Raw genomic sequence first — 16083 nt, 5'->3', positions numbered from 1 at the left:
TGTACCTACATGGACTGCAGCGGTTCAAGAAGACAGCACACCACCACCTTCTCAAGCGTAATTCGGAATGGGAAATAAATGCTGGCCTGGCCCACATCCCATGAATGAATTTTAAAAAAAGCTCCCTCTCACTGTGTTAATGCTTCCTCATGCTGTGTTAATGCTCTCTCTCGCAGTGGTAATGCTTCCTCTCGCTGTGTTAATGCTCATTTTCTCTGCATTAATTCTCCCTCTCGCTGCATTCATGCTCCCTCTCTGCGTTAATGCTCCCTCTCTGCGTTAATGCTCCCTCTTACTGATTTAATGCTCCCTCTCTCAGTGTTAATGCTCCCTCTCGCTGTGTTAATTCTCCCTCTTGCTGTGTTAATTCTCCCTCTCCCTGCATTAATGCTCTCTCTCACTGCATTAATGCTCCCTCCTTCTGGGTTAATGCTCCCTCTTGCTGTGTTAATTCTCCCTCTCCCTGCATTAATGCTCTCTCTCACTGCATTAATGCTCCCTCCTTCTGGGTTAATGCTCCCTCGCTGTGTTAATTCTCCCTCTCACTGCGTTAATGGTCTCTCTAGCTGTGTTATAGATCCCTCTCACTGCGTTATAGATCCTCTTGCTGCGTTAATGCTCTCTCGCTGTGTTAATTCTCCCTCTCACTGTATTAATGATCCTTCTCTCTTCATTAATTCTCCCTCTCGCTGCATTAATGCTCCCTCTCACTGCGTTAATGCTCCCTCTCGCTGTGTTAATTTTCCCTTTCGCTGCGTTAATGCTCCCTCTCGCTGCATTAATCCTCCCTCTCGCTGTGTTAATTTTCCCTCTCGCAGCGTTAATGCTCCCTCTCGCTGTGTTAATTTTCCCTTTTGCTGTGTTAATGCTCCCTCTCGCTGTGTTAATTTTCCCTTTCGCTGTGTTAATGCTTCCTCTCGCTGTGTTAATTTTCCCTTTCGCTGTGTTAATGCTTCCTCTCGCTGTGTTAATTTTCCCTTTCGCTGTGTTAATGCTCCCTCTCGCTGTGTTAATTTTCCCATTCCGCTGTGTTAATGCTCCCTCTCGCTGTGTTAATTTTCCCTTTCGCTGTGTTAATTTTCCCTCTCGCAGCGTTAATGCTCCCTCTCGCTGTGTTAATGCTCCCTCTCGCAGCGTTAATGCTCCCTCTCGCAGCGTTAATGCTCCCTCTCGCTGTATTAATTTTCCCTTTCGCTGCGTTAATGCTCCCTCTTGCTGCATTAATGCTCCCTCTCGCTGTGTTAATTCTCCCTTTCACTGGGTTAATGTCCCCTCTCTCTGTATCAATGCTGCCTCTTGCTGAGTTAATGCTCCAATGCCTTCAGAGGACCCCAGTTGTTTGCCTGTGGACTGAGTTGAGTAAACATGGTCTGCTGATATTTCTATCTGTGATGTTTTAGAACTGGTGTGTGCATGTTTGATGTGCTTATTGCTCACTAAGGCTGTGCCCATTTTACATCCAAAGTTTCCACATTATATATCAAATTTCGAAAACAGAAACCACGAAAACCAGGAGCAGCCAGCCTCAGTCAGCATCGGGAAGGAAAAATGGCAGCTAGTTTTTGCTGAAGTGATGTATTAGATGAAAAGCTAACTCTATGCTCTGAGATCGTCATGAACTGCTGTCTGTTTCCAATGTGTTTTTAATTGTCATTATATTGCAGCAGACCAGGCAGCTGAGGGCATTTTAATGCCAGCTCCATGTTGAGCGGATGTCAGAGCAAATGATGAATTACGGCTCAGGTTGCTCAGTACCAATATTTACTGCAGACTCTGGGCAGCGCACAAGAGGATTCCCTTCTTGCTGAAAGCCACTGACTGTTTATTTAAAGCTGCTTGCTGAAGATTTTATTTTGTTCAATTGAAAATTTTTATATATTTTTTTTTTCAGACTCATGAATGTCAGGGATTTACATTGGAAATTGAACTCAGTGTCAACATCAAACACTCCCAGGGCAGGTACAGCACAGGTTAGGTACAGAGTAAAGCTACCTTTACATTGACCCATCAAATACTCACAGAGCAAGTATGGCACAGTAAAGCTCTCTGTGCAGTGTCCCAACAAACACTCCCAAGGCATGTACAATATGGGTTAATACAGAGTAAAAGTTCCTCCACACTGTCCCACCCATCACTTCCAGGCAGTTACAGCACAGGTTGAATTCAGAGTAAAGCTTCCTCTACATTATCCCATCAAACAGTCTCAGGGCAGGTACAGTGCAGCTTAGATACAGAGTAAATTTTGGCTGTTGTGACCTGGGAGGAGGGGCTGATTGGAGTCGCAGGCATTTCCTCCCCACGTCTTCTCACGGCTAATCTGAAAACTGCATTCTGCAGAAGCTTGAGCAGGTTGGGAATGTGCGTTTGTGCTGCAGGTGTTGGGTGATGGGTGGAACTGGACAGGTCATCCTGCTCTTCCAGCCCATGGATCCATAGTTGAAACCCTGACATTCCTTTCCTTGAATGAACATAACTGAGATATATGAAGACTTATGTCCACAGGTTACACGAGCAGCTACAAAATGATGAACCTTTACCTGTTTGGACAGGGTGGAAGTTTGGAGCTTTCCATGGCAGGTCTGGGCTGTTCCCCCTGGAATATGTGCAGCCTGTGGCTGCCCCGGACTTTATTCACCTAAGCACTGACAAGAAAGAGGAACCAATGGACAAAAAAGGCAAAGTGGCTGCTTCAGCCTCAGCCGCTGTGGCAGCCGCTGTGGGATCAACGGCAGCAGCTGAGGAACTGGACAGAAAGACTGAGGTGCGAGATTTATCCTCCAGCCATCCACTCCATTCCACCGCTCTGTGCTGCAGCTCTTGTCTGTGCCTGTATTGTTTAATTAAAGGGGAGGGTCTATCTTCAGAGCCTGGTGAGGGCCAGATGCTAATTTGTTTTAACTTTGCAGTGACATCACATGATCTGTTGTGGTGAGTGAGTGGCAAACAATTGGGTGGCCTTTAATCGCAAACATTCCCCTTCTAGCTCTGTCTTACTTAGTTGCTGGACCTCAGACCTGAAGCTTTGCTTTCTAAGGATTCATTTATTCTTAGGAATTACAGATAAGTTTGCAAATGATTATCAGCATCAGAAGTGGTTACTTAGCCACGAACAGAACAGAGATTCCAGTACTGATTCCCATGCTGCGCTCAGTTACCTGGTCTTAGTCTCAGCTGACCTGAGTCCCATGGGCTGGGGCCGTATCAAATCAGCAAGGGTTCCCACTCCTGGGGCTGGATCTTGTTGTTCTCCCCCCCCCACAACCGCCCCCACCACCGGTGTCGGGTTCCATGGCGGGGTAGGCCTGAAGGTGAGTCCAGACGAGGCCTGCCGTGGACCTCGACACCGGGATGGCCCAGCCTGATCTTCCCGGTGGTGGCGAGGCTCCGTGGTGGCCCCCCTCGGCCACTGGGCAATGGGACCTCAATTAAAATATTCAAATGAATGAATTAACATAGACTTGCCTGCGACCTTCGGTGCAGCAGCCGGCACTCCCGCGCCTTCAAATCCCCATCCGGGGAAAGGCAGCGCAACACTGGTGGGGAGAGGAGAGGAGGTACGATTTTCAGTGCAGGGGGGTGGGGGACAGGGTCAAATGCATGTAATGGGTGTAAGGGATGTTGGGAAGGGTTGAACTTCAAATAAACCCGGAGAGTACTGAGCCTGTGGAATTCGCTACCACAGAAAGCAGTTGAGGCCAAAACATTGTATGTTTTCAAGAAGGAGTTAGACATAACTCTTGGGTCTAAAGGGATCAAAGGGTATGGGGAGAAAGCGGGAACAAGTTACTGAGGTGGATGATCAACCATGATCATAATGAATGGCGGAGCAGGCTTGAAGGGCCGAATGACCTACTCCTGCTCCTATTTTCTATGTTTCTATTGTGCAGTTTTGTGGGGGATGGTCAGATGTAAAAGGTCAGTGTTTTGCTGGAGGAAGGGCAAATAGTTAATGTAATCTATATTGGGGGATGGGAAAAGGGTATAAGAAATTGATTCATTTAATTTTTGGGGGTATATGTTTAAAAATTTAAATGAGCCGGAAGGGCTGGCTGCCCTTTAAGATGGCGCCTGCGCACAGGCAGCTGACGCCATTGCTGGGGACAAACAGACCACCCCCTCCACTTGATTGTGGGGGCGGGCCATCCCAGCTATTTAAACGAGCTGAAACAAAAACAAGAAATGCTGGATTCACTCAGCAGGTCTGGCAGCATCTGTGGAAAGAGAAGCAGAGTTAACGTTTCGGGTCAGTGACCCTTCTTCGGAACTGCTTCGGAGTTCCGAAGAAGGGTCACTGACCCGAAACGTTAACTCTGCTTCTCTTTCCACAGATGCTGCCAGACCTGCTGAGTGAATCCAGCATTTCTTGTTTTTGTTTCAGATTTCCAGCATCCGCAGTATTTTGCTTTTATTTAAACGAGCTGCCCCGCTTGAGATTGTGGTGGCTGTTTGGCGTGCGGCCCGCATTTTTGAGCTCCCACCGATCTCTTAAAATCCAGCCCCTGGTTACTGTTCAGTGATCCCTGCTGAAAGGTGGAAATGTGTTGATATCAGGTGGCACGATTAGCTTTGACTTATCTCCACAGCCAACATTCACTCACGCATCTCACGTTTTGAATGGAGTGGAGTCACTATCAGTAGAGCGGGAATGGGTGGGTACAGAATTAGTTCCAGTGGGAGTGGATGGACACGGAGTGCACGGCATCAGTTCCATTGGGAATGGATGGGCACAGAGTCAGAATCAGCAGGATTGGATGGACACGGAGTTAGTTCCAGTGGGAATGGATGGGCACAAAGTCAGTTCCAGTGGGAATGCTGCCCGTGGAATGTACCCTGGTGAGGAGGGACCATGTTCAAGAGACAAAAGCAGAAAAAGGGAGAAATCAACAAATTGTAAAAGGTTTCTCAGCTTTATTTAGAATGAGTCTCAGTTTGTAAGTAAGGCAAGTAACGTTGCTCATTAGATTTGAAAAGCAGATGAGGGGCTGGATATGAACTCTGAAACTTGGGTTAATCCCACAGTCCATTCTGTCCCTGAGCTCAGCCAGGTGGCTGGGAGAAGCAGTAAGATGAAGTGAGGTTTGGATTCCTGTTCTTGGATTTTTCCCAGGAATAGATGTCCTGTGCACAGGAAGCCCAGCTTTCTCACTCTGATTTTCCACTCGTCTCCCAGTGACTGAGTGATGATATGGGAAAGATGGGAAACTCATAGTGTCTGAGTGATATAATGGGGAGGGATAGGAGCTCCCAGCAACCAAGTGCTTTAATGGGAAGGGGGGATCTCCTCTTTGAGCCAGGGGTCATTAGAATTTGGCCCTAGGAAAAAAGCAAAAGTTAAAACACTTTAGAATTGGAGAGAGAACTGAGGAAAAGAGATTGAAAAACAATGATCTTTTCCTCATCAACTTCCTTTCCTCACCTTCTCACTGAAGAACGTGACTCCTTACCAGGATCCCGTTTCACAGATACCTTTTCCAGCTCCACAACATCTCCCAACTCTGCCCCTGCCTCAGCTCATCTGCTGTTGAAACCTTTATCCAGGTCTTTGTTACCTCTAGATTATTCCAACATACTCCTGGTCGCCTCCCATCTTCCACCCTCTGTAAACTTGACATCATCCAAACCTCTGCTGCCCATGTCCTAACTCACACCAAGTCCTGTTCAGCCATGAAACCTATGCTCCCTGACCTATATTGGCTCTTGGTTAAACAATGCCTAGATTTTAAAATTCTCATCCTGATTTTCAAAGCCCTCCATGTCCTCGCCTTTCCCTGTCTCTGTAAGCACCTCCAGCACTACAATCCTTGCAAGATATCTGTGTTCCCTCAATTCTGGCCTCTTCAACATTTCTGATTTTAATTGTTTCATTATTGGGGGCTGTGTCTTCAGCTGCCAAGGCCCCAAGTTCTGGAATTCGCTCCCTAAACCTCTACGCCTCTCTATGTCTCTCTCCTCCTAAAGACGTTCCTTAAAAGCTACCCTTTGACCAAACTTTTAGTCATCTGCCCTAATGTAGCTGGGTGTCAATTTTTATTAGATAACGCCCGTATGAAGTGCCTTGGGATGGTTTACCACGTTAAAGGCAGTATAAATACAAGTTGTTGTTGTTGTTGTAATACCAGACTGCCCTGCGGTAATTCACCAATGAACCTAAGCAGCTTCAACTGCACTGAGTACAACCTTTGCACTCGCCCAACATGCTGGCTTGCAGACTTCCAGCATGGGTTACTGGAGGGATTAGCAGCAGTACACATGGCTGATCTAACCCAGGGAAACTGAGGCTTTGCAGTGTTCCAACTAGCACCCAGGCTGGCTCAGTATGGACTGGGGCTCTGTCTGTGGTGTCTGCAACTCGCTGGATACGAACATACGAACGAGGAGCAGGAGTAGGCCACTCGACCCCTTAAGCCTGCTCCGCCATTCAATAAGATCATGGCTGATCTTATTGTAACCTCAACTCTACATTCCCGCCTGCCCCCAAAAACCTTTCACTTCCTTGCTTAACAAGAATCTATCTGCCTCTACCTTAAAAAATATTTAAAGATTCTGCTTCCATTGCCTCTTGAGGAAGAGAATTCCAAAGACTCACGACCATCTGAGAGAAAAAATATCTCCTCATCTCTGTCCTAAATGGGCGACCCCTTTTTTTTAAATATTGACCCCTAGTTCACATTCTTTCCACATCCACCCTGTCAAGAACCCTCAGAATCTTATGTGTTTCAATCAAGTCGCCTGTTACTCTTCTAAACTCCAGTGAATACAATCCTAGCCTCTCCAACCTTTCCTCATAAGACAACCCACCCATTCCAAGCCTAGTAAACCTTCTCTGAATTGCTTCCAACGCATTTACATCCTTCCTTAAATAAGGAGAACAATACTATACACAGTACTCCAGATGTGTTCTGACCAATGCCCTGTATAACTGAAGTGTAATCTCCCTACTTATGTATTCAATTCCCCTAGCAATAAATGGTAACATTCTATTAGCTTTCCTAATTACTTGCTGAACCTGCATACTAACCTTTTGCGATTGCACTCGGACAGCCAGATCCCTCTGCGTCTCAGAGCTCTGCGAACTCTCACTATTTAGATAATAGGCTTCTTTTTTATTCTTCCTGCCAAAATGGACAATTTCACATTTTGCCACATTATATTCCATTTGCCAGATCTTTGCCCACTCACTTAACCTATCTATATCCCTTTGTAGCCTCCTTATGACCTCTTCTGACCTTATGACAACTTACTTTCCTACCTATCTTTGTGACATCAGCAAATTTAGCAACCATACCTTCAGTCCCTTCATCTAAGTTATTTATATAAACTGTAAAAAGTTGAGGCCCCAGCAGTGATCCCTGCAGCACACCACTCATTAGATCTTGCCAACCAGAAAATGACCCATTTATGCCTATTTTCTGTTTCCTGTTAGCTATCCATGCCAATATGCTACCCCCGCTTTTATTTTCCACGATAACCTTTGATGTGGCGCCTTATCAAATGCCTTCTGAAAATCTAAGTACAGTACATCCACCGGATCCCCTTTATCCATAGCACATGTTACTTCTTCAAAGAACTCCAATAAATTGGTTAAACATAATTTCCCTTTCACAAAACCATGTTGACTCTGCCTGATTACCTTGAATTTTTCTAAGTGCCCTGCTATACTGTCTTTAATAATAGATTCTAAAATTTTCCCTATGACAGATGTTAAGCTAACTGGCCTGTAGTTTCCTGCTTTCTGTCTCCCTCCCTTTTTGAATAAAGGAGTTACTTTCGCTATTTTCCAATCTAATAGAACCTTCCCTGAATCTAGGGAATTTTGGAAAATTAAAATCAACGCATCAACTATCTCACTAGCCTCTTAGGACTCTAGGATGAAGTCCATCAGAACCCGGGGTCCTGTCACCCCACAGCTCCAACAATTTGCTCAGGGTGGCACAGTAGTGCAGTGGTTAGCACCGCAGCCTCACAGCTCCAGCAACCCGGGTTCAATTCTGGGTACCGCTTGGGAGGAGTTTGCGTTCTCCCTGTGTCTGCGTGGGTTTCCTCCGGGTGCTCCGGTTTTCTCCCACATGCCAAAGACTTGCAGGTTGATAGGTAAATTGGCCATTAGCAATTGCCCCTAGTATAGGTAGGTGGTAGGGAAATATCGGGACAGGTGGGGATGTGGTAGGGATATGGAATTAGTGTAGGATTTGTATAAATGGGTGGTTGATGGTCGGCACAGACTCGGTGGGCCGAAGGGCCTGTTTCAGTGCTGTATCTCTAAACTAAACTAAACTTCCCTGGTGATTGTAATTTTCTTGAGTTCCTCCCTTCCTTCCATTTCTTGATTTACAGCTATTTCTGGGATGTTACTTGTATCCTCTATAGTGAAGACTGTTGCAAAATACCAGTTCAATTCACCTGTCATCTCCTTATTTCCCTTATTAATTCCTCAGACTCGTTTTCAATAGGACCAATGCTCTGTGCAGCTCAGCATTTTAATATGAATCCAAACTTCATGGTATTCATGACTTTCAATCTTTTCTGCAGGCCTCTCCACCAGTCAGTGAGTTTGTGGAGAGTATGCCTGAATACATTCTTCAGGGTAACCAGTGCACCATGATCGAATTTGCCAAGAAATACTTCCGTCAACCCCACAAGTTAAAATGGTGAGTGAATAGCAAGTGTTGATCAGTGTTAATCCCTAGTCACACCAGCATTGCCCAATTGAACAAGTCCCACGAACAGATCCCGAATGTGACGTTTCTGGGTGTGAGCTCGATATCTGAGTTGTCAAATGTAAACCTGGTTGAGAGTGATCTGAGCAGTCAAATAATCACAGGCATCGGCCACTCAGCATTAATCCATTCCCTTCTGTCCTAATTCTTACAGTTTTCTCTCACTTTCTCTACACCTCTTCCATTCTTCACTTAGCTGTGGGTTCTACCTGGTGCTCTCTGTCTTTTGCCTACATCACAACGTTCTGAAACTAACCAGGTTGGATAGAAATGAATTTAATTTACTAACCCTCCATTAGGTTACCCTCAAATTTTTGGATGACTGAATTCTTGCCAAAGCATCGAGAACGAAGCCAGACCACAATTAAACACGAAACACTGTTTATTAGTTACAAATTACCTCTTAACCTCAAGGCCAGGTACATGACCGCTTAATAGCCATACATAAACGTAATCAGAGATGCCTCGCAATTGATTGGCCGATTATTAGTGGACAGTTACTTAACAAAACGACAAGCAAAAGTTACACAGTAAATTCAGTGTCAACACTGAAGAAAGAAATAGAAGGACATGCATTTATTTAGCTCTTTTCACGACCTCAGAATATTCCAAAGTGCTTTATAGCCAGTGAAGTACTTTTGTAATGTAGTCATTGTTGTAATGTAGGAAGCTCACAAACGGGTGCTGAGTATTAACTATAGCAGTGACTGGATGTTATAAATGAAAGATTCCTTTGGGAGTAATTCTTTAGATAGCTGACCTGTTTTGACAGCTTTGAATATCCAGTCTCAAACCACTAAAGTGTGACTAACAACATTCAGAGCTTACACAACCTCATCCTCACAAGTGGCATGGTTGAGTCAATCTCTTTCCTTCCCTGGGGCGCAGGCATTAGCTTCTGGAGTGCTGACTGGTCAAACTTGTTCGCGGTGGGGTTCTCTGTTTCACTGGATCGTCGGTTGACTAAACAGTCCTTACACACGAGTGATGATATCTCGGACTACTCACAATGAAGTGACACTCTTAGCTCCGCCTAGCCTGGCCTAGCCACAAATTGGTTTCTAACTTCAGGCACCCTTTCCTTAAAGGTACTTTGTATTGGTAAGGACACCTCTTTTACCTCCTCTATCCTTCTGAAAGAACTTTTACCTTGCTGGTGTAAGTGGTGGTCTGCATGGAAAGTCCTCAAGGCCCTACGGGAAAAGGAGATGGTGGATCCCGTTGAATGGTTCCCCGAGCAGATAGCCAAAGTCATTTGGCTGACTGCCTCACCACCAGAACTTTCAAACAAGCACCAAGATGTAGCTTGGCTGGTGCTGAGAAGAGCCCTTCCCGTCAGATCCTTCCTGCACGCCCGAAGTCTCACCCCCTCCGCACAATGCCCTCAGGGTGGCTGTGGTGGGGAAGAGACGATTGCCCACCTTCTTCTGGAATGTGTCTTTGCAAAGCAGGTGTGGAAAGAGATGCAGTGGTTTTTGTCGAGGTTCATCCCAAGCAGCTCTGTAACACAGGAGTCTGTGCTCTACGGGCTGTTCCCAGGGACGCACACCAAGATAAACATCAACTGCTGCTGGAGGACCATCAATTCGGTGAAAGACGCCCTTTGGTCTGCCCGAAACTTGCTGGTCTTCCAGCGCAAAGAGTTGTCCACCACCGAATGTTGCAGACTGGCACATTCCAAGGTCCAGGACTACGTGCTGAGGGACGCACTAAAGCTTGGGGCAGCCGCGGCAAAGGCTCAATAGGGAAAGACCACTGTGTAAGGTCCCCTCACCAAGCTGAACTGAGGGGCTGGATCCATGGAAAACCCCTCGAACTGTATCTGGAAAATATTTGTTTGCTGTAAAATGTACGTGGCACGAAAAATGAAATGGTAGGTTTGTGAGGCAACTCACTCCTGTATTGTAGGAAACTGATCTCCTTTGCACTATTTGTATTTTTTGACTTGGTGCTGTTTGGAACTGTTTTGTAATGTATTTTTTACAGATTTTTATGAATAAAGTATATTTTGGAAATTTTTTTTAAAGTCATTATATTTAAGGACAGGGTGCCGGAGGTACTGTGGTGCAGGTCAGCAACTTCAGGAGAGGGGAGGCAAGAAGAAAAGAAAAACATAAAACATATCCTCATTTCACATGTTAGAAGTGTTAAATTCAGAAAAATCAAAATCTGACAATTGCAAAAAAAAGAAAAAAATTACATGTAGCATAAAACAAGGTCTAAAATACCAACATGTGAATATTTTGTTTCTGCAGTGAGTTCAACAAAGAGAAATCTAAAAAAGGCAAAGATCCTAAGGACCCAGCTGAGCTGGTGAAGTACACAAAGGTAAGCGATACCCAGCTAGTCTGAGCGATCCTCCATCTACCCATGATGATTTCTCAGCGGCCTGCTCCTGGGCAAGTGGCAGGTCCAGAAAAGCCAGCATTAAAGGGGACTCCCAACGATTGGACTTACTGGTAGAACAGGCCAGGGCTGCCTTTTAGGAAACACACAGCCACCCCATAATTAATGGATAGAATATCGCAGGCTGGGGTGTGCTGGCTGCATGATGCAGAAACTGGATACTTTAAACACAAATTGATTGAAGCCTGGAGACTCCCTTTAAGAAAAAATTCCATGTGAGTTCTTTTCGCATGCTACTTAGCTCCAGTACCATGGCCCCCACTCTCTAAGCATTATTAGCCCAGGGAGAGTGGGATTTCCACCAACCCCATCCCCCCCCACCACTGCGTATTGCCTCAGTACCCTGGCCCCCACTCTCTGTGAGCAGTATTACCTTCTGGGAGAGTGCGATTACCCCCATGTATTGCCCCAATACCCCACTCTCCCTGAGCACAGTTAGAATCATGGATTGGTTGCAGCACAGAAGGAGGCCAATCAGCCCATCATGTCTGTGGCAGTTCTCTGCAAGGGCAACTCAGCTAGTCCCACTCCCCTGCTTTTTCCCCATAGTCCTGTAGATTGCTTTCTCTTCAGATAATTATCCAATTCGCTTTTGAAAGCTACAATTGAATCTGCCTCCACCAAACTCTCAGGCAGTGCATTCCAGATCCTAACCACTCACTGCGTACAAAAGTATTTCCTCATGTCACCATTAGTTCTTTTGCCATTCACCTTAAATCGGTGTCTTCTGGTTCTCCACCCTTCTGCCACTGGGAGCAGTTTCTCCCTATCTATGCTGTCCAGACCCTCACGATTTTGAACACCTCTATCAAATCTCCTCTCAACCTTCTCTTCAAGGAGAACAGGCCCAACTTCTCCAATCTGTCCACATAACTGAAGTCCCTCATCCCTCGAACCATCGTCGTAAATCCTTTCTGCACCCTTTCTAATGCCTTCACATCCTTCCTAAAGTGTGGTGTCCAGAATTGGACACGATACTTCAGTTGAGGCCAAAACAGTGTTTTATAAAGGTTCACCATAACTTCCTTGTTTTTGTACTCTGTGCCCCTATTTATAAAGCCCAGGATCCCGTATTCCTTATTTAACCTCTTTCTCAACCTGCCCTGCCACCTGCAAGGACTTGTGCATGTATACCCCAAGGTGCTTCTGCTCCTGCACACCCTTTAGAATTGTATCCTTTATTTTATGTTACTTCTTCTCGTTCTTCCTACCAAAATGTATCATTTCATACCTCTCTGCATTAAATTTCATCTGCCATGTGTCTGCACATTCCACCAGCCTGTCTATGTCCTCTTGGTTAGCCCTGGGAGAGTGGTATTAGTCCCCACTACTACCCCACCCCTATCCCCACCACGTTTCTCAGCCTCCCCTGCATATAGGCCCCACCCCGGGCTTTACATGAATTCTTTGCCCAGAGATGAGTGAATTCAGTCCTGGGTTATATTTCCAAAGGAGTGTGCTTAGAGTAAAATCATCATCATTGCACATTGCTGGACTCTGGTGGGATGATTTTACAAATGTGTACAGCCATCAAGAATCCTGTCACGTTGGCCTTGCGTAACGGGAGATCAGATCGTGACTGTGACTCCTCACTATGGGCGGTCAGGGGATGAAGATTCTCGTGGGCAATGCACATTCAGAAAATTGTCCCTCCCCTATCCTATATTAAATTCCTGGACCTAGGCCCCTGGCTTTAGAACCCCAGATCTAATGGTACATGCCATTTAATGCATTAATGGGCACTGACAGACACTCAACCCCCTCCCACCCCACATACACACCCCCTTCTCTCACACACACACACATACCCCTCACACACATGCACACACACACAGGGCTGAATTTTATGAGTGCGCCACAAATCACGGTGGCGCGCTCTGATCTCGTCGGTCTTCCAGCGCAGATGCGCTGTCGCTGAGCCCCTGCAATATTTCACGTGGGGGCTCATTTAAATGGAGGGTGCGGAGTGGCTGTCCCCAATGACATAGAGGGGATGGCCGCTCCATCGCTGGCAACAGTGTCCATGCCACTGTGCAGGTGCCGGTGCCATTTTTAAAGGGCTTCAAGCCCTTCAGGTAAATTTAAATGTTTAAAGGTCCCACCGCACTAATATTTAAATAAAATTTTATTCAAACTTTGCATCCCCTCTCCCACCCCCCCAATGAGTTCTCAATAAATGAAATTAACTATACCCCCGGAAAATCAATTTTTTAAATGACGAACTTTAAGGTCCCCCCCCCTTCAGAATATTTGACCCCAACCCCTTCCGACCATGCCCACAACCAATCGGAGTGGTTTTCCCCGCTCCCACACCCCTTCTGACCTGAACATTTCACTGCTCGCCCCTCCCCACCAGTGTCACGCCTCGGAACTCCGAATGGAGTTCCAAAGGCGTTGGAGTTCCGGCTGATGGCCGGAATATCGGTGTGGGACGGCCGCCGGGACAAGGTTGGTTCATTTTAATGTTTTAACATAATTTTAATATTGAAATGAAGGCCCCGCCGCTCGGCGGTGGGAGGGCTGTACTGAGGCCTCGCCGCTGATGGTAAAATGCGGCAGGGCCTTCTCGGCATCGGGGGTCATGGGGAGCCTTTCCCGGAAGAATTTTCCAGGCCTCCCCCGCCACGACCCCTGACGCCAGAGGCCTCGTAAAATTCAGCCCACACAGTGGAAACACAACATTGTGTTACTTGTGTGTAACCTGTTTGAGGGGAAATGATACATGAAATAAAATATTTGCAAAATACTTTATCTTAACATCAACACCTTTAATAACCAGTTATAGCCACATGTCTAGTGAATTCCTATTTATAATATTCTCACATTTCTTCCATAGATTCCAATTCAAGAGTCGCTGATTGAGTTCTCCAATGGGAATATGAACAAGTTAGCAGCTGAGATCTTTGTTGGTAAGAATTAGCTAGGATTTCTGTTTATGAAATAAAATGTCACTCACAATATTCACTGTGCCATTTTCCAGATTTCTTTCTCTTTCTTCCAATATTCTCCTTGCCTGAAAACTCCATTTGTCACAGTGGGAAGGGTCCTGGTCTTCAGATCTCAGGGCTTCAACTCACCCATTCATCACCTGTCAGCCTTTGCACTGAAAATGGAGCAGTGAGGCGTCTCACCCCAACCCCTCGCCAGGCCCCAACTCCAACCCCTTACCCTGCTCCTGACACCTCCCCACCAACCCCTCACCTCAACCTGCCTCTTCGCCCCCATGCCTCACCCTAACTCCTTGCCCCAACCCAAACCCTTACCCCAGCTTCTCGCCCCGACCCACCACTCTCCCACCAGGAGGCCTAGGTTAACAGCAGTAGAGGCCCTGATTTCTTCCATTGAAACGAGGTAGCCTGGTTGTGGAGTCCCCCTACCAGTCTGGATCCTCAATTTCTCCAATGCCTCGAAAGCTGCAGCTCCTTCATCCTCTGGATGCTTAACCCCTTTAAAATGTTGTGCTGTGGCTGCACCAGCTTCCCGCTCGACCTTATTATAGGGTCAATGATTCTTGGCCCAGGAAAATAGGTCAGGAATGCAGTGCAGTCAGAGGGATGAGTAGTGATCCAGCCCTGAGCATCCTCGGGCTATTTTATTGTGTGTGGCCACACTTGACACCCTCTTTCCAGCAGTGGTTTCTGGAGGAAGTCAGGAGTGAGAATGCTGATTTGTTTTCAACATGTCTGTTCAGGTGCTGAGGCATGCTAAAAGCTGAGATCAACCAACTCAGTAAAGACTGGGAATTCTATCTGGACGCTTTCTGATCTTTGTGTCTCAGCTCCACAACAGTCAGTCTGTGCTAAAACAAGAAATGCTGGAATCACTCAGCAGGTCTGACAGCATCTGTGGAAAGAGAAGCAGAGTTAACGTTTCGGGTCACTGACCCTTCTTCCGAAGAAAATTCTAACTCCGAAGAAGGGTCACTGACCCGAAACGTTAACTCTGCTTCTCTTTCCACAGATGCTGCCAGACCTGCTGAGTGATTCCAGCATTTCTTGTTTTTGTTTCAGATTTCCAGCATCCGCAGTATTTTGCTTTTAAGTCAGTCTGTGCTGTTATAGATAACTGACATATGCTTCCCTTCTGCAGCTATAATGAAATTTATGGGGGATTATCCACTCAAAGGACAGACAGAACAAGACACTGTCTACACCATCCTGAAGGTAAAGGGGGGGTGTGTGTGTGTGTGTGTGTGTGTGTGTGTGTGTGTGTGTGTGTGTGTGTGTGTGTGTGTGTGTGTGTGTGTGTGTGTGTGTGTGTGTGTGTGTGTGTGTGTGTGTGTGTGTGTGTGTGTGTCCAAAGTACGTGAGTGTGTGTAGTAGTAGCAGCATGATTGAGGGTCCTGCACCTGGAGTAAGGGTATGACCTTTTAAGAAACCTCACTTTTAAAAGGAAGGTTATGGCTTCTTTAAGAACCTTATCTTTAAAAGGTGATTGCAATTGGATTTGAGGGAGATTGAGCCAGCTGAGCATAAAATTGTGATTTTCAAGAGAAGGGAGAGAAAGGTTGGGAGTTGGAGAGTTTATTGAACTACTGTTTGGAGGAAAAGGGAAGCTCTGAGATGGTCTGAGTAATTGTGTGTGCGCGTGCGCGTGCGCATATGTATAGGGGGTGGGGTTACCTTGTATGAATATGCTTGTGTGTACGTTGTGTTTGTCCTTACATGTGCCTGTGTGTCCGCAGCACATAGGCCCTCACAGGAAGCTATTAGTCTTGATTCGATTGAAATGCAACTCCCAAAAGCAAAAAAAGTGCTGACTCACTGTCCATTTTAACTCTTAATGGGACATATCTGTGTCGTTATTGGCTTTTTCAGGCCATATTGCCCTTTAATGTGCCCTATTTCCTCCCCTTTCTGCTCTAACTGGACTACAATCCTCCTGCAGCCAATAGAGCAGCAACGAGTGGGCAGAGTACCACTTCCAAAATCCAGCCTGTGTTGCTTCAGTCACTGTGACA

The 16083-nt window shown here is 46.2% G+C and overlaps 1 protein-coding gene across 1 annotated transcript in view; it reads left to right on the top strand.

Moving 5' to 3' along the window:
• myo15aa (myosin XVAa) overlaps nt 1–16083 on the top strand; it is a 224886-nt gene that overhangs the window by 130068 nt on the left and 78735 nt on the right. The window contains exons 57-62 of the mRNA XM_068056767.1: nt 2550–2761; nt 8130–8152; nt 8547–8639; nt 10973–11045; nt 13960–14032; nt 15213–15286. Of these exons, the coding sequence (XP_067912868.1) occupies nt 2550–2761; nt 8130–8152; nt 8547–8639; nt 10973–11045; nt 13960–14032; nt 15213–15286 (548 nt within the window). The remainder of the gene's footprint in view (nt 1–2549; nt 2762–8129; nt 8153–8546; nt 8640–10972; nt 11046–13959; nt 14033–15212; nt 15287–16083) is intronic.

The sequence above is a fragment of the Heterodontus francisci genome, chromosome 24, assembly GCF_036365525.1.
Source record: "Heterodontus francisci isolate sHetFra1 chromosome 24, sHetFra1.hap1, whole genome shotgun sequence".
Classification (NCBI taxonomy): Eukaryota; Metazoa; Chordata; class Chondrichthyes; order Heterodontiformes; family Heterodontidae; genus Heterodontus; species Heterodontus francisci.
The sequence above is the reverse complement of the archived record's forward strand: the minus strand, read 5'-3'. Positions and strand labels throughout refer to the sequence as shown.